Source organism: Salvia hispanica, chromosome 4 (assembly GCF_029641045.1).
Source record: "Salvia hispanica isolate PSC_SH4W2 chromosome 4, Shi_PSC_v1, whole genome shotgun sequence".
NCBI lineage: Eukaryota > Viridiplantae > Streptophyta > Magnoliopsida > Lamiales > Lamiaceae > Salvia > Salvia hispanica.
In genome coordinates this window covers 7,554,167-7,577,751 of record NC_142695.1, presented here as the reverse complement: position 1 = coordinate 7,577,751, position 23,585 = coordinate 7,554,167, and the positions used below count along the sequence as shown (strand labels likewise).

The 23,585-nt window shown below is 37.3% G+C and overlaps 1 protein-coding gene across 3 annotated transcripts; it reads right to left on the bottom strand.

Annotated features, from left to right (window-relative positions):
• Positions 1–409: 409 nt before the first annotated feature.
• Positions 410–22,697, bottom strand: LOC125192826 (F-box protein PP2-B11-like). Of its 3 annotated transcripts, none has more exons than XM_089057095.1 (3): positions 22,365–22,692; positions 1,094–1,215; positions 410–1,006 (listed from the first exon to the last, which is right to left on the bottom strand). In XM_089057095.1, exons 1-3 carry the CDS (start codon positions 22,623–22,625, stop codon positions 496–498), a joined length of 894 nt encoding a protein of 297 aa, XP_088913221.1. In that variant the 5' UTR covers positions 22,626–22,692; the 3' UTR covers positions 410–495. The 3 variants fall into 3 exon arrangements, with proteins under 3 accessions (XP_088913221.1, XP_088913220.1, XP_088913222.1); XM_089057094.1 differs by lacking the exon at positions 22,365–22,692 and adding an exon at positions 1,645–2,049; XM_089057096.1 differs by lacking the exons at positions 410–1,006; positions 1,094–1,215 and adding exons at positions 20,038–20,708; positions 20,797–20,918 and having other exon boundaries at positions 22,365–22,697.
• Between the last annotated feature and the right edge of the window lie 888 nt (positions 22,698–23,585).

The window sequence follows — 23,585 nt, the reverse complement described above, 5'->3', positions numbered from 1 at the left end:
ATATTAATGGTAGGGCTTAACTACTCCTTCCATTTCTTAAAAATAATTAAAAACTTTGAAAACGATATGAGTTTTAATGCAAAAGCAATAAAGTAAAAGAAAAGTATAGAAACTCTGAAAATGGCATGAGTTTTAATGAAACTCACGCTGCCGGACCACTAGAATCATCATCGAGCCTCGCCTATAACGCCCCTCCTGTTGGCGTTAAACCCCTGATAGGAATAATCCTCCTGTCAAACTGTAGCAGACGCATTCCCATTTCTCATTTTCACTTAAATAAGGTGCATATATTCACATTTCTCACTTGCAATATTACTCAATTTCCTTTTGTTTCCATGTTATAAAATACCACCAACCGTTTGCTTCTGTGTCCGCCTCATACTTTCCACAGATCATGCGCGCTCAAGACTTAAATATACAAACAAACTTTATTACTATTAGTATTACACAAGGCAATGAAACATAAGTCTGAGAATTGGAAAATGATGAAAGGAATCATGACTTGGGCCTAAACTCAATGCCCTGAACGATGAGACCAGACTTCCCTTTATAGCCTTCCTTCCCCAACAGCCATGTCTCCACCACACCGTCATTGCCTCGATCGTTATAGAAGCTTCCCAACTCCACCTCCATCCACCCATCACCTCTCCCCACAGCTACCCTTCCAATCTGCTCAGATCTATCAGGGCGTTGGAGGTGCACCTTTGCAATCTCTGTCAAGCCATCGCCTATCCTTACCAGTCCCTCTCCAGTCCGGCTGTGGCGTTCGCGAGCATTCTCCCGCCCAAAGTGATCGAGAATAACTGCCCTCTCATCACTATCACCACCAACTCCATCATTTGTGAATCTCACAAATGCATTTGCTGATTGGAGTCCATAAGGATTCCGGTTTAGCTTGAAGACAAGATAACATCCGTAGATGGTGTTGGAGGATAGCGTCCGAGTGTTTATCGTGCCCCGGATTTCAAGCCAGTGAACAATTTTTAACAGAGCAACCTCTGAGAATCTGCAATATGTTAAAAACCACATTTGTTGTTTGTTAAAAGAAACCCAGTTTTTATTTTTTTTATTGAAAAGATTTTGAATAAGGGACCTTGAATCTGGATGGGATGTGAGGTCCCAGTACATTGGGGTGTTGCCACACCAGATAATTCCCAGCTCTCTTGCTCCCACCATGTAGCACTTCTTCCCATTCCTTTTTTCCAGACTAAAGCTCTGTTTCAAAGTTATAGATGAAATCAACCACAAATTAATTTTTTGGCCCACGTTCACTCCTCTATATTGTTATTATAGTGTGGGAAATAATTCAGATTCAACGAGATCCTCATCTATAATTAATATTGCCCCGATTAACCTTTTTATTCTCAATTAAAGATTGGCATACGTCCTAACCCAATTTTTCATTTTTCATGCGTTAAATGAGGATATCGAAGAAAGAATTTGTACAATATGAATTAAAACAAGGTGATGCTTTCCTGATCTAATTTTAGACGACTTCGGTAAAATACATTTATCAAATAATTATGTATATATTTCAGAAAACCCAAATGTACATAGATTATCTTAGACTTAAACCGACTGCAATTTAATGTAAATATAGTACTCACATAGCATGTATTTTGTGAGTGAAGGATGAAATAATACCAATTTTCCGGCATCGAGAAGAATTGGAGAGTTGCAAAGGATGAAGTATAGCTCTTTGTTGTTGGCGTAGACCACCGGAGATACAGATCTTGATATAATTTCCGGCCAATCCTGCGGCAGAAGTCTGTCCCAAACAGCATCGGAATCAGCGGCGGATTTAGAGGCTTTTGAGATGGTAGCGAATCTCATGGCATCCGCAGGCGAAGTTCGCTGCAGAATCTCCGATAAACACTCACCCGGCAACGTAGATAAAAGGTCCATTCAATCTCTGCAATTTCACAATCGTTGAATCCAATGAATTCCTCACAACTCAGAAACACCAATTAATACCTGGTTTAATTTTTTTTAATATATCAAATTTCCTGACTAAATTTCTAAAGCCGGAGACTTGGTAAATAGTGTATGAAAGTCAATACTACTCCCTCAGTCGGCTACTACAACAAATTTAGAAAATTTTTAACAATATATCATATCATCATTTTATTTACTCCCTCCATCCATAAAAATTTTCACTTATTTCCTTTTTCACTAATCCCTAAAAATTTATCACCTTTCCCTTTTACCAATTTTAATAATGGACCCTGAAAGCATGTGGTGGAATTCATGAAGAAGAAAGACAAATGCTGATATACTAAAAATATATAGAAGTAGAAGTCACTATCATTCCTTAATTTGTGGTGAATACAAGATTCCTTACATATACTCTACATTCGAACAATCTAGAATCTTGCTCTAAACACAACCGGTACAAGATTAAAGCATGTTTATAAACTTAATCAAAACTAATCTTCTTCAATCCTTTGATCAACACGTCTCTCCAAGTACGAATGTGGTCCTCCACCTTAGCTGTCGCCTTTGGTTCATGTACTGCTTCAACTCGTGTGAGGCTGGTGATTGGTTTCTCTCGTGCACTAAGCACTGCATCCACACTTTGATCATCAAGACTTGATAACTTGACATTGCACACTGTGACTGTGACTAGATCATCTTTGCTATTACTTCCAACACGCCCCCTCAAACTGAGCGAGGCTAAGGACACAACACCTAGTCTTTCCCTTAGCTTCACGAAGGGTTGATGGCTCAATGGCTTTGTAAATATATCTGATATTTGATCCACCATCGGCACATGTCTTAACTCAAGTTCTTTTCCCAGAACTTTATCGCGAACAAAATGAATATCCAGCTCAATGAGTTCTTGCATGAAGTACAGGGTTTGATGCCAAAGCAATGGCACTCATGTTATCCACCCAAATCACTGGACTTCCTTTCCTTTTTATCTTCAACTCACTGAGCATTGATGAAAGCCAAGTAAACTTCTGCAGCAGCTTGAGCTAAACTTCTATACTCAGCCTCTGTGCTAGATCTAGCCACCACCGTTTGCTTTTTAACACACCATGACACAAGATTTCTTCCATGATAAGCACACACTCCTGTGGTAGACCTTCTATCATCTATGTCAGCTGCCCAATCTGAATCCGAAAAGGCTGAAATTTCTCCATTAGACTTCCTAATTTGAATGCCATAATCCAATGTTCCTTATAGGTATCTTAAAATTCTCTTTACAGCCTTCCAGTGTGTGTCCAGTGGGTCTGCCATGTATTGACTCACCTTATTTACAACAAAATTGATGCCATGTCTAGTGATTGCGGCATATTGCAAGGCACCCACGATGCTTCTATAAAGCTTTGGATCACTCACTGCATCTCCACAATGTTTACTCAGTTCTGAACTTGAGATCATTGGAGTTGGACACCCTTTAGCACCTGTCATGTTAGTTTTCTTTAGAAGATCTTTGATGTAGTTAGACTGACAAAGATGCAGGCCACCAGCAGTAGTCTTGACTACTTCAACACCTAGAAACAAGCTCACATTCCCAAGATCTTTTAAAGAGAAAGAAGAGTTTAGTTGAGAGATCACTTTCTGTATTGAAGCTTGAGAATTTCCTGTAACGAGCATGTCATCTACATAGATAAGTAGATAGGTGATCTCATCGCCCCTCTGCCTAATGAACATGGAAGCATCAGCTTTAGATTGAGAGAAACCGAGACTGAGTATAACAGAGTGTACAGTGAAGAACCATGCTCTAGAAGCTTGTTTTAGTCCATAGATAGTCTTGTTAAGTTTGCACACAATGTGAGGTCCACCTTGCTCAAAACCTAGAGGCTGTTTTATGTAAATATCTTCCTTGAGATCACCATTCAAGAAGGCATTGTTCACATCAAGATGAGTCACTAGCCATCCAAGAGAGACAACCAGACTGAGTATAATTCTGATGGTTGTGGGCTTCACAACAGGACTAAAAGTCTCATTAAACTCAAAACCAGGCTGTTGAGAAAAGCCTTGAGCTACCAACCTTGCTTTATGTCTAGCAATAGCACCCGATAGATAGAATTTAATTTTAAAAATCCAAGTGCAGCCTATAAGATTCTTGCCTGGGGGAAGAGTTGTTAATATCCAAGTTTTATTTTTGATAAGTGCAATACATTCACTCAGCATAGCAGCTTTCCAGATGGGAACAAGAAAAGCTTCTAGAGCAGACCTAGGCAAAGTGGAAGGTGACACAGAAAGGCTAAAGATTTTTGGTTTGAAAATCCCAGATTTTGATCTGGTTGTCATGGAATAGGTTGCTTGAGTGGTGGGTGGAACAGGATCAGGATCAGGAGCTGAATGGGACTGAGCTGTTGGTGGGGAATCATGAGGTTGAATATTTTGATCAAGGTGATCCACTGATGTGTGATCAGAATTTGAGTCTGATATGGGAGCAGAAGAGTTAGATGGATCAGAGTAGATGGATTAGGAATAGATGGTGTGCGATGTTCTGGAACAACAGGTGTGGGAATGGGAAGAAAGGAGGAGTGATGGTATAACAAGCTCATTGAATTAGGAACAACAGATGCAGAGGAAGAAATTTGATAAGGAAAAGTGGATTCATAAAAAATGGCATCTCTAGTGATAATCACTTTTCCATCAGGGAGAAGTAATTTATACCCTTTGTGAGAGAGGCTATATTCAAGAATAACTCCCTTGACAGACCTAAATTGAAGTTTATGTTCATTGTAAGGTCTGGTATAAGGAAAGCATAAACATCTAAAGACTTTCAGAGATGAATAAGCAGGTTTCTTAAGGAAGAGTTTTTCATGTGGTGAAGAGTTGTTGATGACTTTAGATGGCATGTGATTAATCAAGTAAATGGCTGTCATAAAGGCATCATCCCATAATTTTTGAGGAAGAAAGGATTGAGCTAACAAGGCCAAACCAGTTTCAACAATATGCCTATGTTTTCTCTCTGCTAGGCCGTTTTGCTGTGGTGTATAAGGACAGGAAACACGATGAACAATGCCACTCTCTTTTAGAAAAGGAACTAGACTTTGAAACTCACCTCCCCAGTCAGATTGTAAGATTTTTATTTTTGATCCTAAGAGCTTTTCACTTACAGCTTTAAACTGCTTGAAGACAGTGACAAGATCATTTTTGTGTTTGAGGAGAAAAATCCAAGTATATCTAGAAAAATGATCAATGAACGAGACATAATATGAATATTCATTTCTAGATTTAATTGGTGATGGCCCCCAAAGATCACTATGAACAAGTTCAAGAGGTGCATTGTGTTGAGAGAATGACAGTGGATATGGCAGTTTATGAGCTTTTGATACACAGCAGGGATAACAAAGAGAAGAGACTTTCATTGCATGATAAGGAATATTACAACTGTTAAGAGCAAGTTTAACCACATCTAGAATAGGATGTCCTAGTCTACTATGCCACAAGTACAAATCTAGACTAGAAGATTGGCTGGAACTACTACTGGATTGTGGGTTGGCCAGGCTTAGGGAATGAACTGCTGGACTCTCTGGGCTTGAAGAAGAGATGGGGACAGTGACTCGCTTGATTTGAGTGTGATCAACTAGGAAATGATATAAGCCTTTTTCAAGAGTTCCTTTGAGCACAATTTCCTTGGTGCTCAGGTCCTTAACAAAATAGAAATTCGGGTGAAACTCAAAGAAAATAGAATTATCTTGAGCAAACTTAGATACACCCAGGAGATTTTTAGTGATGTTAGGAACATGCAAAAGATTTTTAAGGTGAAGTTTTCTATAGCTGAGTGAGATTTAAAAACACTTTCCCCAACATTGGCAATATTAACAGCATCCCCATTACCAAGCAAGAGATTCTTACCTCCTGTGTAGGCAGTGCTTATGTTGAGATTGCTAAGATCATTAGACACATGGTGTGTAGCTCCTGAGTCCGGATACCAGCTTGAAGTAGCATTTGAATCATAACTGAACTTTGATGGAGTTCCAACAGAGAAGGCACCTGATGGAGACCTTGGTACTGATTGCACCAGATGAGCTGAGGGATTGAAAAATCCTTGATTCTGATGTTGTGGCGCATTTCCTCTATATTGGACTTGAGGTGGAGTGTAGTTTTGTTCAAACCTATGCCAACATTTGGCTGCAGAATGCCCAGGCTTCTCACACGGTTGACAAACAATTTTTTTACCTCCTCTACCATAGCCTCTTCCACCTCGTCCTCCTCTCTGATTTCTGCCTCCTAATCCTCTTGCACTTCCTGATTCAAATTTGTTGTTGTTGTGATTTGGTTGGTCTCTCTTCTGTCCTGACTGCTGCCGGACCATATTAAGTGATGAGATCCATCTGAGCTCATGGAGTTAGTTCTTGTTGATTCCATCCTTGATTCAAAACTCAGCAGAAAGGCACTAAAATCTCCAATGCTCCATGGATCTGATCTAGATGTGCAGTAGATGTCACTGCACAGACTGCAGGATCATATTCTTGGCCAAGTCCTCCCATGATATGAAGAACCTGCTCAGCTTCCGAGATTCTACAACCAACAGATCCAAGTAAGTCAAAATAAGTTCTCATCTTACCCAAATACTCAGTCATGGACATTGCATCTTTCTTTAAGTTTTGCATTTGCTGCCGGTATTGCATTACTTTTGTTGTGGAGCGGCTTGCAAAATTTGTCTCCAACGCACACCATATGTCTCTTGCAGATCTGAGCCCTACCACCAAAGTTAGAGCATTTTCTGACAATGAGGACATGAGCCATCCAGCCACCCTCCTATCTTGTCTCTGCCAAGTTGTGAAGGTCGGATTTGACACCATTGACTCTTCATCTTGATCTGGAATCAGTTGTGGAGGAGGATCTGTTTCCCCTGTGATGAATGCTTCAAGGCAATAGCCATAAACTGCAACATCAACTTGTTGTTTCCACATAAGGAAATTTCCATCAGTCAACTTGACTGAGATTGGAGGTAACTGAGAGAATATTGGTGGCAGTGTTTCCATTGGAATGGTTTCGTTGGCTTCTGCCATTTTTGGAAAGAAACAAGAAGCTAGACTAAAGAGGTAGGAGAGACAGGATCAAAAGGATCCTGCTCTGATACCATGAAAGCATGCTGTGGAATTCATGAAGAAGAAAGACAAATGCAGATATACTAAAAATATGTAGAAGTAGAAGTCACTACCATTCCTTAATTTGTGGTGAATACAAGATTCCTTACATATACTCTACATTCGAACAATCTAGAATCTTGCAAACTTAATCAAAACTAACTCTGCAAACTATTCTTCTTCTTCTATCCTTTGTTCAACACGTCTCTCCAAGTATGAATGTGGTCATCCACCTTAGTTGTCGCCTTTGGTTCATGTACTGCTTCAACTCGTGTGAGGCTGGTGATTGGTTTCTCTCGTGCACTAAGCACTGCATCCACACTTTGATCATCAAGACTTGATAACTTGACATTGCACACTGTGACTGGATCATCTTTGCTATTACTTCCAACAAGTCCCACATTCCACTAACTCATTTTTACTCACATTCCGTATTCAAAAAATAGAAACATTTGAGACAGCAAAAGTTTTAATGCACAATTGGTAAAGTAAGTGAGAATAATTGGTAAAGTAAGAGAGAGAAAAAGAAAAATTAGTAAAGTAAGAGAGAAAAAGAAAAATTAGTAAAGTAAGACAGAGAAAAAGAAAAATTAGTAAAGTAAGAGAGATAAAGAAAAAAAGTAGTGAAAGTAGAGTTAGTGGATTGTGAAGTCCATGTCCTTGATAAACTCATGTTTTAGTCGGTTTAATTGGTATGTTGAGGTGCCTAATGTTGAGTTTTGATGCTTGAATTGTCTATTTCCGGCCAATTATCCTATCTTTTGGAGTTTCATGTGTTTGTTAAGTGTTCTAGGATAAATAGATGAAAAAGATGCGAAAATCCGGCCGTTTGTGCAAAGGAGGCAGCGGAGCCTTCAAAAGCTTCACCCGGCCGGGTGAATTTCACCTTGATAAATTCTACCCAGCCGGGTAGGACGGAATCATCACTGATGACCAAAAACGACACCCGGCCGGGTATCCTCAGTGTGACGAGTGAAGAAAGGGGTCTGAAATGGTCACCCGACCGGGTGGATTTCCTGTGTAAATATTCTACCCGGCCGGGTACGTCAGTTTGACGCGTCTGAAAGCTGAAAACGCGATTTTTAAAGTGGAAAAACGGGAAGAAAAGGCTAGGGTTGGATGCCACGAGAATTATTCTACACTTACCGCCTCCAACACTCACACACACCTCCAAGAACACTTCTAGAGAGAGAATTGAAAATTGAAGACTCCAAATCGGAAGATTGAAGACTTCATTCCATAGATTCGTTCCACATGAGTTCTTAGTATCTATCTTTCATGTTTTTGTTCGGATTCTTTATGTTAAACTTAGTTTTCTCCATGAATATGAGTAGCTAAACACCTTTTTGTAGAATTCTTGGTGAAGATGCATTAATTTCATAGTTTTTATCCAATTGATTTTGTTCTTACCTTGCTCTTGTAGTTATTTGATTATTCTTGGATTTATTCCTTTCAATTGCTTGATCACCACTTGATTGTGTAGGATTAATTAGATTAATGGGGAGATGAAATAATTAATCTGGAAATAGGAATAATTCACACCTTAATGCAATAAAACTCGGGAGAGTTGAGGTTTTGAGTGGGGTCTTTGACCTAATCGAGCTTTTGGGAGTAAGGAGTTTTAGGATTAGAAGGGGACTTCAATCCTAGCACCTAATCTACTGGTTTCTCACCTCGGGAGGGGGTTTAATTTATAAATGTAGTTGACTTAGTAACTCTAGAGACACCAAAAGGTAAGGTAATTTGATTGGATAAAAGCTTGGAATTGTGCATCGAATCCTTGAGATCTACAATTTTTCTCCATATTATCTTTTCATTCCGTGTTTATTTGCTTTTACTTTTTTATTTGCTTACTATATGTTTTTATTAGTGTTAGAAAAATACCAAACTTTTTTTGATTCTCTAGATAGTAGTCAACATTTGTTCGTGGTAGTTAAGTTAATACAAATTTGTCTCTGTGGGATATGATACTCTTGCTTGCTAATTGCTACACTGTCCTCGTACACTTGCAGGTACTACTTGTGTTAAATTAAGTCGAGTCAAGTTTTTGGCGCCGTTGTCGGGGACAATTTTGGGTCAATATAGCTTAATATCGTGATAATAATAAAGATTACTAATCTAGATTTTATTTGCTTTATTTTTATTTTTAATTTTGAGTTCTCTAATCTTTGTGTTTCCTTAGGCAGGTTGTATGCAAACGCGTTCTAAAGGTCCACCTTTAGAGCTAATCGATCTTGAGATCGAAGCATCCAACAGGAAGAGGAACGCACAGAGGAGGTTAAAACAAAGGATTCGGGTATCTTCACCCGGTCATAGGCGTCTACCTTCTCCTATCCAGAGAACTCCAGTACCTAGTCCATCTCCACTTCCATCACCCATACTGTACGAGCCGCGGTCTCCAATCCTAATGGCGGACGAGGAGAACAACAAATTTTGAAGACAACGAGGAGAATAACAACAATGAGAATCCCGTGATTCACCAACTCCGTGAGCAGATGGCCAACATGCAAAGGCAGTTGGATGAGCAGAACACGAGACCACCAATTCAGCCCGTGCAGAATCTGTATGCATATAGACGGGTTGCTAATCCACCAATCAATAATGCTAGGATTGCGGCCAACAGCTTTGAGTTAAAGCCGGGATTGATAAACAGGGCAGAAGCACATGCATTTGGTGGAACAGGTTCAGAAGATGCCAACAAGCACTTGACCAAGTTCATATAAATCAACAACACGGTGAAGGCTAACGGGGTCTCCGATGATCATATTCGGCTCAGATTGTTCCCTTTTTCTTTGAAGGATGACGCTAGAGATTGGTACGATAGCATGGATCCCAACTCGGTCGAGACTTGGGATGCAATGGTTGAGCTCTTCTTGGATAAATACTACCCACCGAGCGAGGCACTAAAGCGCCAAGCTGAAGTCATCTCTTATGCAATGCATCCTCAAGAGAATATTCACGAGGCATGGAAGAGATTCAAACACCTGATGAAGAGATGCCCCAACCACGGGTTAAGCCCGGGGCAACAGATCGTAATTTTCCATAGGGGAGCCACTCGGAGGCAATACGCGAGTTGAATATGAGCGCAAGGGGGTCACTCCTTAAGTTGGGAGAAAACGAGGCATTTGAGGTGATTGAGAGGGTGGCCTCCAACGATGATGGGTGGAAGAATGAGAGAAGCAAAACCTATAGGGTGGCGTCCGCATCGGATGTTGACAAGATGGACATGATGTCCAAGCAGCTGGACTTCTTGACTAGCAAGTTCGGCTGTATGGAAACAGATCTGACCGGGCTCGAAAGTGAAGAGGTGAATTACGTGCACCAAGGTGGCAACAATCGGAATTTCAACAACAACTACCGCCACAATCAAGGGGGTGGTAACTTCAACAACTTTCGGAACAAGGCACATCCCAACTTGTCTTATGGGAATCCTCACAATGCCCTGCAGCCACCTCCGGGGTTTCAAGTGTCGAACGGACAAGTCATTGAGCCGAAGAAGAATGAGCTTGGAGATGTCTTTATGACGTTTATGAAGCAGACAGGAGAAATTATGGCCAATTCTGATAAGAGACTGAAGCAGGTAGAGACAGATGTGCAGAGCCTGGGCATTCACATGAAGAACATTGATACTCAGATGAGCCAGAAGGGAGCAGCCCACCGAAGAGAAGCCGCCCAGTAGGCCGCCCTTCTGGACAGGCGAATGGCAGACATTATCGCAGGGATCCAGCAACTGCAGATGGGCCAAGACAACCAATGGGACTTTATGCGACAATGGCGCCAGGAGAACCAGCTGATGATGGCTCGTCAAGAATCCCGTCTTGAGGCTTGTGAGACGCGGATTGAGCACCTTCAAGCTCAGGGGGATGCCCGATGGACTGAGGCACAAGCCTTCTACCAAGCTTATTATGCGAGGTTTCAACCTCCATCTGAGTAGAGGTAACCACACCATCCACTCCTCTTCAAACTTATTCCATCCTTCGCATTGAATAAGTTTGGGAGGTCTGACGTGGATTGGTGATGCTCTCCCCCCCCCCCCCCACTATCTTTGGTGATGATGAACTTCTTGATTGGTCGATGTTTTGTGAACTATTTTGTTTTTCTTTATTTTGTGTCTATTTGATTTGTGTATGTCCCTCCTTTGGGACTTGAATATGGGGATGTAATGATCATATACTTATCCATACTATGAGGTGTTTATCTTTGGGCGCTTATGATGATTTCTTTTGCTGTCTAAAATAATGCTTTGTGAAAATGGTGGGAATATGCTTAATTGGTTATGATTTGCTTTTGAGTGAATTGCTTGTTTGCTTGTTCAATGCCAATTCCCAGTGAGATTTGAGCCTAACATTCGTTTCGGTGTGATTCTATCAAGTACTTGTTGTTTCTAGAACTTGCTCCTAATCATTTTCAAGTCTACATAGTGAATGTGAATTTAGGAGATGACGTTAGGCATTCTTTGTTTTTCCCTTCATAAGTGTGTAAATTGTCGTAATCCTTAGTCAACCCTCCTAGCCTACAAAAAAGAGTGTCGATTGTTGATTAATTGTTAAATCACTCTCAAAAGTGACAAGCCTACAAAACTTAAAAGCACTTATGGGGCATTGTACAAAAATAAAGGAGGTATAAGCTAGACGAAGTCTAGAGTAAAAAAAAAAAACCTAATAAATTGTGGAGGTATAAGCTAGACGAAGTCTAGAGGAGTTTTTGGTTGGGTTTCTAAATAAGTGGGGATCGGATGGGAGGAAGAAGTTTGACAAAGTCTTACTTATCTGATAATTGTATTGGGAAATGGTCTTTTGTTGGGAGATTCAATATGTGGTACTTGTGCTTCGTATTCTTTTCAGCCACTTTAGCCTAAATATTCCCTACTGTCCAAAGAGCCACATTACAACCTTAATAAAGCTCTTTCTGATTTTAGATTCATTTTCACATTCGAGTAGAGGAGATGTTTGATTTTAAGCAAGCCTATGGTAAATACTACTTGTATTTTGATTTGAGTGATTAGTATTGAGCCTCTATACATTTGAGAGTGAGAGAAGCATAAACTCATGTTTTAGTCGGTTTAATTGGAATGTTGAGGTGCCTAATGTTAAGTTTTGATGCTTGAATTGTCTATTTCCGGCCAATTATCCTATCTTTTGGAGTTTCATGTGTTTGTTGAGTGTTCTAGGATGAATAGATGAAAAAGAGGCGAAAATCCGGCCGTTTGTGCAAAGGAGGCAGCGGAGCCTTCAAAAGCTACACCCGGCCGGGTGAATTTCCAGCACAAATATTCCACCGGGCCGGGTATCCTGAAGACAGCATGACGAGTCCAGAAAGTGGTCTAAAATGGTCACCCGGCCGGGTGGATTTCCTGTGTAAATATTCTACCTGGCCGGGTACGTCAGTTTGACGTGTCTGAAAGCTGAAAACGTGATTTTTGAAGTGGAAAAACGGGAAGAAAAGGCTAGGGTTGGATGCCACGAGAATTATTCTACACTTACCACCTCCAACACTCACACACACCTCCAAGAACACTTCTAGAGAGATAATTGAAGATTGCAGACTCCAAATCGGAAGATTGAAGAATTCATTCCATAGATTCGTTCCACAGGAGTTCTTAGTATCTATCTTTCATGTTTTTGTTCGGATTCTTTGTGTTAAACTTAGTTTTCTCCATGAACATGAGTAGTTAAACACCTTTTTGTAGAATTCTTGGTGAAGATGCATTAATTTCATAGTTTTTATCCAATTGATTTTGTTCTTACCTTGCTCTTGTAGTTATTTGATTATTCTTGGGTTTATTCCTTTCAATTGCTTGATCACCACTTGATTGTGTATGATTAATTAGATTAATCGGGAGATGAAATAATTAATCTGGAAATAGGAATAATTCACACCTTAATGCAATAAAACTCGGGAGAGTTGAGGTTTTGTGTGGGGTCTTTGACCTAATCGAGCTTTTGGGAGTTAGGGGTTTTAGGATTAGAAGGGGACTTCAATCCTAGCACCTAATCTACAGGTTTCTCACCTCGGGAGGGGGTTTAATCTATAAATGTGGTCGACTTAGTAACTCTAGAGACACCAAAAGGTAAGGCAATTTGATTGGATAAGAGCTTGGAATTGTGCATCGGATCCTTGAGTTCTACAATTTTTCTCCATATTATCTTTTCACTCCATGTTTATTTGCTTTTACTTGTTTATTTGCTTACTATATGCTTTTATTTGTGTTATAAAAAAATCAAACTTTTCTTGATTCTCTAGATAGTAATCAACATTTGTTCGTGGTAGTTAAGTTGATACAAATTTGTCTCTGTGGGATGCGATACTCTTGCTTGCTAATTGCTACACTGTCCCCGTACACTTGCGGGTACTACTTGTGTTAAAATAAGTCGAGTCAGTCCTAAAATAGAAAGATTCTAAAGTTTCTATTTTTAAGGAACGGCCAAAAATGGTAAAGTAAGAGAGAGTAAAGTAAGTGAGAATAATTGGTAAAGTAAGAGAGAGAAAAAGAAAAATTAGTAAAGTTAGAGAGATGAAGAAAATAAGTAGTGAAAGTAGAGTTAGTGGATTGTGAGGTCCATGTCCTAAAATATAAAGATATCAAAGTTTCTATTTTTAAGCAACCGCGAAAAATGGAAATAGTTGCTATTTTTAAAAAATGGAGGGAGTATAAAACTATTATATAAATAAATATAGGATCCACATGTCACTAAATTTTTCAACTCACTTTCTATTATATTTCTTAAAATCCGTGCCAGATCAAATGATATCAAATTATTAGGGACCGAGGGATCAGTACAATTTACTATATTATTAAAACTAATAATATAACATTTTGTAAATATTACTATGACTAACACTACTAGACAAATATTATTAATAATATGAATCTCGTTACATAATAGTAATACTTTTACTAATTGTTTTTATCTTATTTATTTTACTAATTACACATTAAAATTTATACTACATTATTTAATTTTAAAAGCTACTATTTGAAATATAGGCAGCTTAGGTTTACGTTGAAGTGGTCAATGCAACTTGCCTAAATTATTCTTGTGTTCAATTATATTATATTGTTGTGTAGGTTAGCATAGAAGGATGTGATTAATGTTGAGTAGATGTCTATAATTTCTCATAAATTTGGATTCTATTCAAATTGAATCCAATGTGTGTCGGAATCTAACTAGAATATAGAATCAAATGACGTTGTTTCATAAAAATAAAATTTCAAATTACTACTGTAATAAATAATTCACCTAATTAATCATCTACGACATCATTTTGATGTTGGTATTTCAACATTAATTATGTCTGTCATCTTCACATAGACTTTAATTTTGTTACGCCGTACTTCTTGATTGTGGGACTAACTACGCATTAAAAGTTTTAAAGTATTTTCTAGTACATCCAAAGTTAGTAGAAAAACCTGATTTGAATAGTTAATGTATTTTCTTGCTATTATTCTTTTACTATATTTATCATGTTACAGATTTTAAAGGGTATTATGAGTAAGAGTGGATATAAGTATTATATTTAATTTTTTTGTGGTTAATGAATAATTTTTTAGCTTCTTTCCATTAGTATTATTTGGTACATAACCAATAATTATTCTGATATACGGAATTTGTAACAGAAGAAAAATCTGTCGAAAAAATTGGGAAAGAAATGGTAGGGAAATGCGGCAATTTGCCGCTGGCAATTTGCTTACTTGGTGGGAAGATGAGAGAGAAAAACACATTAAGGGATTGGGAGTCAGTAAATGAGAAGTTCAATGTAGTTCTATTAGCGGCCACAACATAAGGGACGGTGAGATTGATGGAGTGGTAAATTTATGCTATGCAAATTTACCTTAGGATGCGTTGGGTAACATGGAATTGGGACTGCGGAACTGGAATTAGTGCCTTGTTCCAATTTCACTGTTTGGCAATATAAAAATATATAGAATTGAAATTGAATTATAATTCCACCAATTTCAATTCCATAAGGATGCGTTCGGTAACACGGAATTGGGGCCGGAGAAATGGAATTGGAGCCTTCAATTCCAATTTCGCTATTCGGCAATACAAAAATACGTAGAATTGGAATTGAATTATAATTCCACCAATTTCAATTCCATAAATTCAATTCCATTTTTAAGAAAAGAATTCGAAATCAATTCCACATGAAAGCGGGTCAGAATTGAAAAAAGGCGCGGATCCTTACCCGGTCGAAAGCTAAACGGGTCATATAAAAGGTAAAATATTTTGCGTTTTTCATTTTCCCCTTCTCTCTCTTCGCGTGCCCTAGCTTTCTCTCCGCAAATGCGTAGCCTTCTTCTTCTCTCTGCAAATCTGTTGTGCGCTTCGTCTCTACGATTATTTGATGGATAATCAGGTATGATCCAATTTTTTTACTATCAATACGATCTGTTGTGTTACTGTTGTCAGTTTTCCTTTGCTCATCTTTTAATTCTTGCTTTATTTCTGATTTATTTGTTGTGGTTGTATTCTGTAGCTGAAGAGAATTTATTTGAATGAAAAGAGTTCAACATTCTTTATGATTATATATGTGAATTGCCAAAGAATTTGAATCTTCTTAACCCTATATCTTTGATCAAAAGTCCTCAGCCTCAAAATGAGTTTTTGGCGTTTTGTACTCTTTCAATCCTACAAATAAATTATATTTATAAAAATATTAAAATCATCCAAGTAAAAGTTTACCATTGTTTTTCTTTTCAGCCCACCTCTGAATTTACCACTCAACAAGGTATAACTAATCTATTTCTTTCCCGTTCATCACTGATATATTGTTATTTCAAGTTTAATTTCAACTTATTGCCAAATGGTGGTTTAACATAATATGCTACTCCGTTGCAAGTGAGTTATAATAGTCCATTCCATTTTTTGAGAGTAAAAGTAAAAGGCATTGTTGTTCTAAGTCAGTATGAGCTTGAGATCATAGACATGTATTAAGACATAATTTTGTAGGATATGTTAAAGCTCTTTTTGATGAACTTAAATAAACTCGTGGGTGGGGGTAAATGGAGTTTGGAAGACTGCCTACTTTCTTTAACAAGTAGGATCAAGTTGAAATGAATAACAAAATGGCTCATGTAATCTATATCTTACTTTGTATCTCTTGTCTCTTTAGTTATCTATTTAAATATTATATCTATGGTCTCTTTAGTTATCTATTTAAATATTATATCTATGGTCTCTTTAGTTATCTATTTATATGTATTTTATAATTATGGGATTAAAAAGTCTCATCACTTCACTGTTATGCTGAGATGTACTGTATAATGTCTTGGTGATTAGTTTGAGCTGCCAGCATGCACAATTTTTCAGCTACACTACAAAAGGGTAACAAATATAAAATGTGCCATTTTTTGGTTGGACAGGAATGAGTAGGAATAGAGGGTTATGGGGTGAAATGGTGAACAAATCCATACAAACACTATTTCCACCTTTGCTATGATTCTGAACTCACTTAAACTTAGCAATAATAAGAGAGTGTTGGTGGTTGTGGCTCCCACATTGTGTTGCTAGTATGGATTTTCTAACCCACATATATTGAACTGAATCTCTGGTTCCTTTGTCAAAGAACTGAATTTTTTTTACATGATTTAGAGTAGAACAAATTTAGAAACTGAATTATCTATGAGGTAATGATATGGAATAATGGAATATGGAATGAGATCATGATTGTCCGATACTAGTATTTGTTTTGATATGTGACGAATACACATTTCACCGATAGGATCACAATAACAGAGAATGAAGAAATTAGTTCGAATTTTAAAACCAAGATCTGCCTACAAATGGAGTTATTTGCTTGGGACACTAGCCTCATATAGATAGATGTTTACTGCTTAATTACAAGTCTTTCATACCAAATTGGACCGTAGCTTTGCGTATGCACAACTTTACTCAAATTTGACATCTATATGTTCTGATAATTAGTCACTTATTTGGACTAGTTGAATTTGATACACCATAATATTTGTGTGTTAAACTGAAAGTGCATGTCTAATACTCATCATTTTTAATGTTGTTTTTCTAGTGGATGTCTTCGGAAAATTTTCAATCAGTTGCTGATTTTTGGTTTTGGTTTTGCAGAAGTATATACTATATAGCAAGAGGAGATTTTGAAGATCTGACCCAGTGATAAATATATAAAGATAGTGATATGGGCATGGACTAAAAGAACTCTGGTTTATTGGAGTGGAGACTCTAAAGATGGAGAAAGTTAGGACTATATTCATGTGTAAGTAGATGGAGTATTTTTTATTTAAATTATAGTGTAGGTTGAGTAGAAATTAATTATCATTGCTTATTATTTTATTAATAGCATTTGTTTTTATGATATAATTGTAATTAATGAAAAATATTAAATTTAAGAGCATGAGAAAATGTAAAAATGTGATAGTTATTAGTAGTAATTATTTAAAAAAATGAATTTTGAATTGAATTCTAATTCAATTCCAAATCCTTTATTTTGGGTTTCCAAACAAAGGATTTGGAATTGAATTAGATTTGTAACTCAATTCCATAGAATTCCAATTCCAATTCAATTCCGGGTATCGAATTATTTGAAACGGTGCTTTCTCTATCTCGGTATATTCAAAGAGGACGAAAGAATAGACGTTGATCATGTATATGGGATGTGGATAGCACAAGGCATGATTTTGAATGAGAGTATTCGACAAAAGGATGAAACATTAATGGAAGTCGCAGAGCTCTACTTAAGCGAGCTAGCCTCGACTATATAAAAGAGTTGATCTCCACAGTTTCAAACCTGCCCCTCAAACTAGTTTAAGATGTGCCACCACAAAATATATAAAAAATTTATACAACGCCAAAGATAGGCTCTTTTGTAAAACTAGCATGAATTATGAATATTGATCGATGAAGTACCTGGAATCGGAATCGTATTCGTGTTTGCTAGAGAAAGGAAGATACTCCGCTGGAGAATCTTGAATCTGAATCACAAATTCTCTAGCTTCAACCGGAAGAAACACCACCTTCTAGAAAAGACACTTGAATTAGTAGTAGCAAAAGAAACAAGTTGGTGAAGAAAAGACAGGGCTATTGTCTTACCCCTGCAGGTACCAATCTTTTCTGTTTCTAAGTCCGTGTTAAATTCTTGAGGAGAAGAAAGGAACATTCCCCAAACGGTTGCCGAATATGTTGCATCATAATAAAGTGAGAGTGTTGGATATTTTGGGGCGTCATCGTCAAGCCATGATTATGATACGAGCGCAGCAAGTTGCCTGAACTGCTCTATCTTCAGCACGGCTCCGACTAGCTACCTTCTCCCAATTGTCGTAGTTTTTCGACATATCTGTCGCTCTTTCTTTCAAAATAGAGGGGAAATATGTGTAAGTTTAAATTCAGGTACATGAACGAGGAAGGTGGTAGTCAAAGTCTTCGTCAACACCACATAATAAGTCTTTCTAATTAAATGTGGATCACGAAGGTTTTTCACTTTTCGTTTAATTTATTTAAAATGAATGCTGAACTGTTACTCTATGTTATGGTAGTAGTTAAATCATTTTTAATTACTTTATAGAGAATGAGGTAGTGATAAAATGCAAACTCTACAAACTCCAAACTCCTTAACACAATATCGATACAGTGTAAAATTTTTAAGATTTTGATGTTATTTTGATGTCAACACAGCATCAACGGTTGACATTGTGTTGACATTTTTCTTTGTTATCATCTATTGACATTTTCTAACAGTCCAGATCATGGTTTGAAGTTTATACAATATTTAGAGTATGTATTTAATTACATTCCTACAAAATGTTACATTAGTTTTTCTATTTAGTTAATTTAATAAACATTCATCACATAATTATTCTCTATACTTGAGCCTTTGTGAAAATCCTCTCCTTCTGGACCACCATTGTCAGACATAATCCTTCTTCCCAATTCTGGCATTGCTTCAATGATCAGATCTTGAAGGTTAGAAATGGCAGTAATCCTTGTGGAACCATCTCCATGCCAAGACAACGACGAATATGCAAATGCAATTGAAGAGGCATGGCAACATCTCTACTTTTTTATCTTTCTTACCTTATTCTCTCTTCATTAAATCACAAAACAACACTATATAAAATAGCTTACCGAAATCCAAATGTTTTATATTTATTGGGACGAAGGGAGTGTATGCTTTGTTAATGCAATCCCCCTTTATATAGGGAGGAGGTGTTATTCACATATGGAAAGATATCAATCTATTCTAGGCCATATCATACTAAGGATTATCAATCAATGATCCTTCTTTACAATTCATTTCTTTTGATGTACAGTGTGACACTTCCCTCAAGTTAAGCAACAATTTCTTTTGACAGGGGCTCTTGTATAAGAATTTACATGAAATCGATATAAATCAAGAAAAATTGTACTACAAAAGAATTTTTTTTTAAAAAAACATCCTCTGTCCATCGCCATCAATACAAGGCCAAGTTTGACCAAGCATGAGTTTTAAGAATTGGAAAAAGTTAGTAAAAGGTAAATCCTACTTTATTAGTATAAACAAATAAGACATTTAGGGCCCGTCTGGTAGCCCTAAATAGCCGTGAAACACCATTCGAACTGGGCAATTCTCCCGTTTGGTAGCAGCCCCTCCAATCGGCCGACCCGGCAAACTCCAAGCGGGTTTCAAGGTTCTACATACTATTATCGGCGGAGGTGTGCTAGCACTATCAGAGGAGGGAGTGGTTTAGATGTTTGATTGTGTATTCGTTGATGCATATTGGGATTGTTTTGTATCAAATTTGGTTTCATGGCCGCCATTTTCTTCCTCAACACTGGGAGGGTAATTTAGACTTATGAATATTTGTTTCCTAAACACCCTGATTCAACCAAACCATAGACTAAAGCCCAATCAGCACAAATGGGCTGAACCAAACATGGGACAGGTCTAACAGCCTACTTATGAAACACCATTTTCACTGGGTTTGTATTAATATTTGTTGGGGTACGACGGACTAAGATAACAAAAGTAGAAATTATTGATGTGCCGAGGGAGTATTTATTAGGGGATTAAGCCCCTAGCCCTTGGCCACTGCACCAAGTCCAATTAAATTACCTCAAATCCCTCAAAACAAAGTGTCCTACTATTATTAAACAAGGCCAAGCATTAGTCTAAGATTACTAATGTCTCGAAAGGAATCATGACTGGGGCCTAAACTCAATACCCTCAACGATGAGACCCGATTTCGATTGAGCATCCGTCGCCAACAGCCATGTTTCCACAACGCCGTCGTCGCCTCGATCGTTATAGAAGCTTCCCAACTCCACCTCCATCCACCCATCACCTCTCCCCACAGCTACCCTTCCAATCTGCTCAAATCCATCGGGGCGTTGCAGGTGCACCTTAGCAATCTCCGTCAATCCGTCCCCTATCCTCACCGGTGCCTCTCCAGTCCGGCTGTGGCGGTCGCGAGCATTCTCCCGCCCGAAGTGACCTAAAATAGCTGCCCTCTCATCATCAATACCAACTTCATCATTCGTGAATCTCACAAATGCATTTGCTGATTGGAGTCCGCGAGGATTCTGGTCTAGCTTGAAGACAAGATAACATCCGTAGACGGTGTCGGAGGATAGCATCCGTGTGCTTATAGTGCCTCTGATTTCAAGCCAGCAAACAACTTTCAACAGAGCAACCTCTGAAAATCTGCAGTTGGTTAAAAACCACATTAGTTAAACGAAACCATGTTTTTTATTTATTGAAAAATGTGGGATTGGGATTGTGAAGAAGGTACCTTGAATCCGGATGGGATGTCAGCTCCCAGTATTGTGGGGTGTCGCGACACCAGATAATTACCAGCTCTCTTGCTCCAACCATATAGCATTTCTTCCCATTCCTTATTTCCACACTAAAGCTCTGTTACAAAGTTATAGATGAAATCAACGACAAATTAATTTTTTGGCCCACGTTCACTCCTCTATATTGTCATTATAATATAACCTTTTTATTCTCAATTAAAGATTGGCGAACGTCCTAACCCAATTTTTCTTTTTCCATGCGTTAAATGATATCGAAGAAAGAATATGTACATTATGCATTATTTGACTAATTCATTTTCTGCTCAAATAACTAATCAATCAATTAAAACAAGGTGATGCTTTCCTGGGGATGAGATCCCCCGCTGTGTAGCAAAACACAGCACAAAGTGCTGTGGTCTAAAACGCACAATTTTGTTAATGAGACGCACCTGCCAATTTAGTTATCAAGCTTGATTTTTTTATAGTATTGATATGTTTAGTTATCAAATATTTAATAAATCCTATTTTTATTCTATTTATATAGTATCTGACGTAATATTTTAATATGTTGTATATGTCAGAATTGAATTTAATACTTTATCACATTAGATACTTTTTGTAAAAAATAAATATTAAACAAAAATACAATATATATACTTCATTCATTTCCTAATAATAGAAATTCTTTCATTTTTTGTCCGTAAAATAGAAACTTCCATTTTCAAGAAATTTCTTTCTTTCTAATGAGATGAAACTCATTTTCCACTCATTCGCTTGTCATTTTATATCTTTTATTTTATCAATTTTGCATTAAACTCGCATCGTTTCAAATGTTTTTATTTTGAGAGAACGGAGGAAGTATATATGGAAATGATCACAGTATAACTAATCTTAAATACATAATTAGAGAACACAATTTTAGTTTACTACTATAAAAATGACTATAAGAGCGATTTAGAACACTATAACTTATAATGAATTATTTACTCTATGAATATTTAGTTTACTATGATAATATTTTGGTTTATTTCGTGTTACTGAATAAAAATAAACTTAATAACCAAGAAAAAGAAGAAAAATAGGATTGATTAAATGCTTGATAACTAAACATATTAATATTACGTCAGATACAAAACTATGCTTATATAAAAAGAATAAAAAAATAGTAGGATTGATTAAATATTATATGCTTGATAACAAAACATATTAATATAAAAAAATCAAGCTTGATAACTAAATTGGCAGGTTCGTTTCATTAACAAAATTGTGCGTTTTAGACCACAGCACTTTGTGCTGTGTTTTGCTACACAGTAGGGGATCTGATCCCGCTTTCCTGAATCCTGATCTAATTTTAGAAGACTTCGGTAAAATAAATTTATCAGATTCCTAATCTAATTTCAGAAAATTCCGGTAAAATAAATTTATCAAACAATTAGTTTATATATTTCAGAAAACCCAACATAATTACTATGTATATTATCTTAGACAGACTGCAATTTAATGTAAATATTCTAGTACTCATATATAGTAGCATGTATTTTGTGAGTGAAGGATGAAATATTACCAATTTTCCGGCGTCGAGAAGAATAGGAGAGTTGCAAAGGCTGAAGTAGAGCTCTTTGTTGTTGGCGTAGACCACCGGAGATACAGATCTTGATATAATTTCCGGCAAATCCTCCGGCAGAAATCTGACCCAAACAGCGTCGGAATCAGCGGCGGATTTAGAGCCTTTTGAGACCGTAGCGAATCTTGAGGCATCCGCAGGCGAAGTTCGCTGCAGAATCTCCGATAAACACTCCTCCGGTAACGTAGATAGAAGATCCATTCAATCTGTGCAATTTGGCAATGGATGAAACCAACCAGGAGAGTTCCTCACAACTCAGAAACCAATTAATACTAGTTGTACTACTAAACCTCGTGATTTAATTTTATAATTATACTATCACATTTGCTGACTAAAAATGTCGTAAATTAAGGGTGTATGAGTGTCCGGTCAATGCAACTATGAATGTCGAATTTTAATATAGAATTGGTAAAGTAAAAGATAAGGAGTGTCAGTGGAATGTAGGATCCATATTATCAATAAAAGAGAAGGGAATAAAAAGTAAGAAATAAGTTAACTTTCCCTTTATAAATGTGTCCTATTTTTCGTAGAAAACAAAAAATGGCAAATGTGTCCTATTTTTTTGGACGGATGGAGTAACTTTTAGCTGAAGTGGTTAATGCAACCGGCTTTAATTATTCCTGTACTCGTGTATTCACTTGTACAATACTCCCTCCGTCCAACAATAGGAGTCCCATTTCTTATCGGTGCGGGTTTTAAAAAATGTTAAGAAAAGTAAGTGGAAGAAAGTTAGTGGAATAGGGGTCCCACTTGTATATATTAGTTTTAAATGATATGTGAGTGGAATGGGTTGGTGGAATGTGGGGCCTCTTTACCATTTATGGTAATTATGAACCGGGACTCCTATTCGTGGACGGACCAAAATGGAAAAACGGGACTCCTATTCGCGGACGGAGGGAGTATAATAGTACACACTCCGTCTTATAATAGATCACATACTTGGAAATTAATACCAGATTTTAGAAAATAATGTTTTGTGTGTTAAATGCAGAGAGAAAATAATATATTTATATTAATGTGAGAGACAACTTTTTCTAGAAAATGAATTGTAAAATTTTTTTTAGGACAAACTAAAAAGGAAAGCGTGACATTTATTATGGGACGGAGGGAGAATTAGGTTATTGTGGCAATGCAAATTGCTTCAACTATTTTGTGTTCAGT

What these genes read in the sequence shown, in the direction of transcription:
- LOC125192826 (XM_089057095.1), bottom strand. Translation starts at nt 22,625, where the DNA reads ATGGATCTTCTATCTACGTTACCGGAGGAGTGTTTATCGGAGATTCTG. An exon ending in TTCTCGACGCCGGAAAATTG is followed by an intron (nt 1,216 to 22,364) that starts GTAATATTTCAT and finishes ACTTTGAAACAG; the next exon opens with AGCTTTAGTCTGGAAAAAAG. An exon ending in ACATCCCATCCAGATTCAAG is followed by an intron (nt 1,007 to 1,093) that starts GTCCCTTATTCA and finishes AACATATTGCAG; the next exon opens with ATTCTCAGAGGTTGCTCTGT.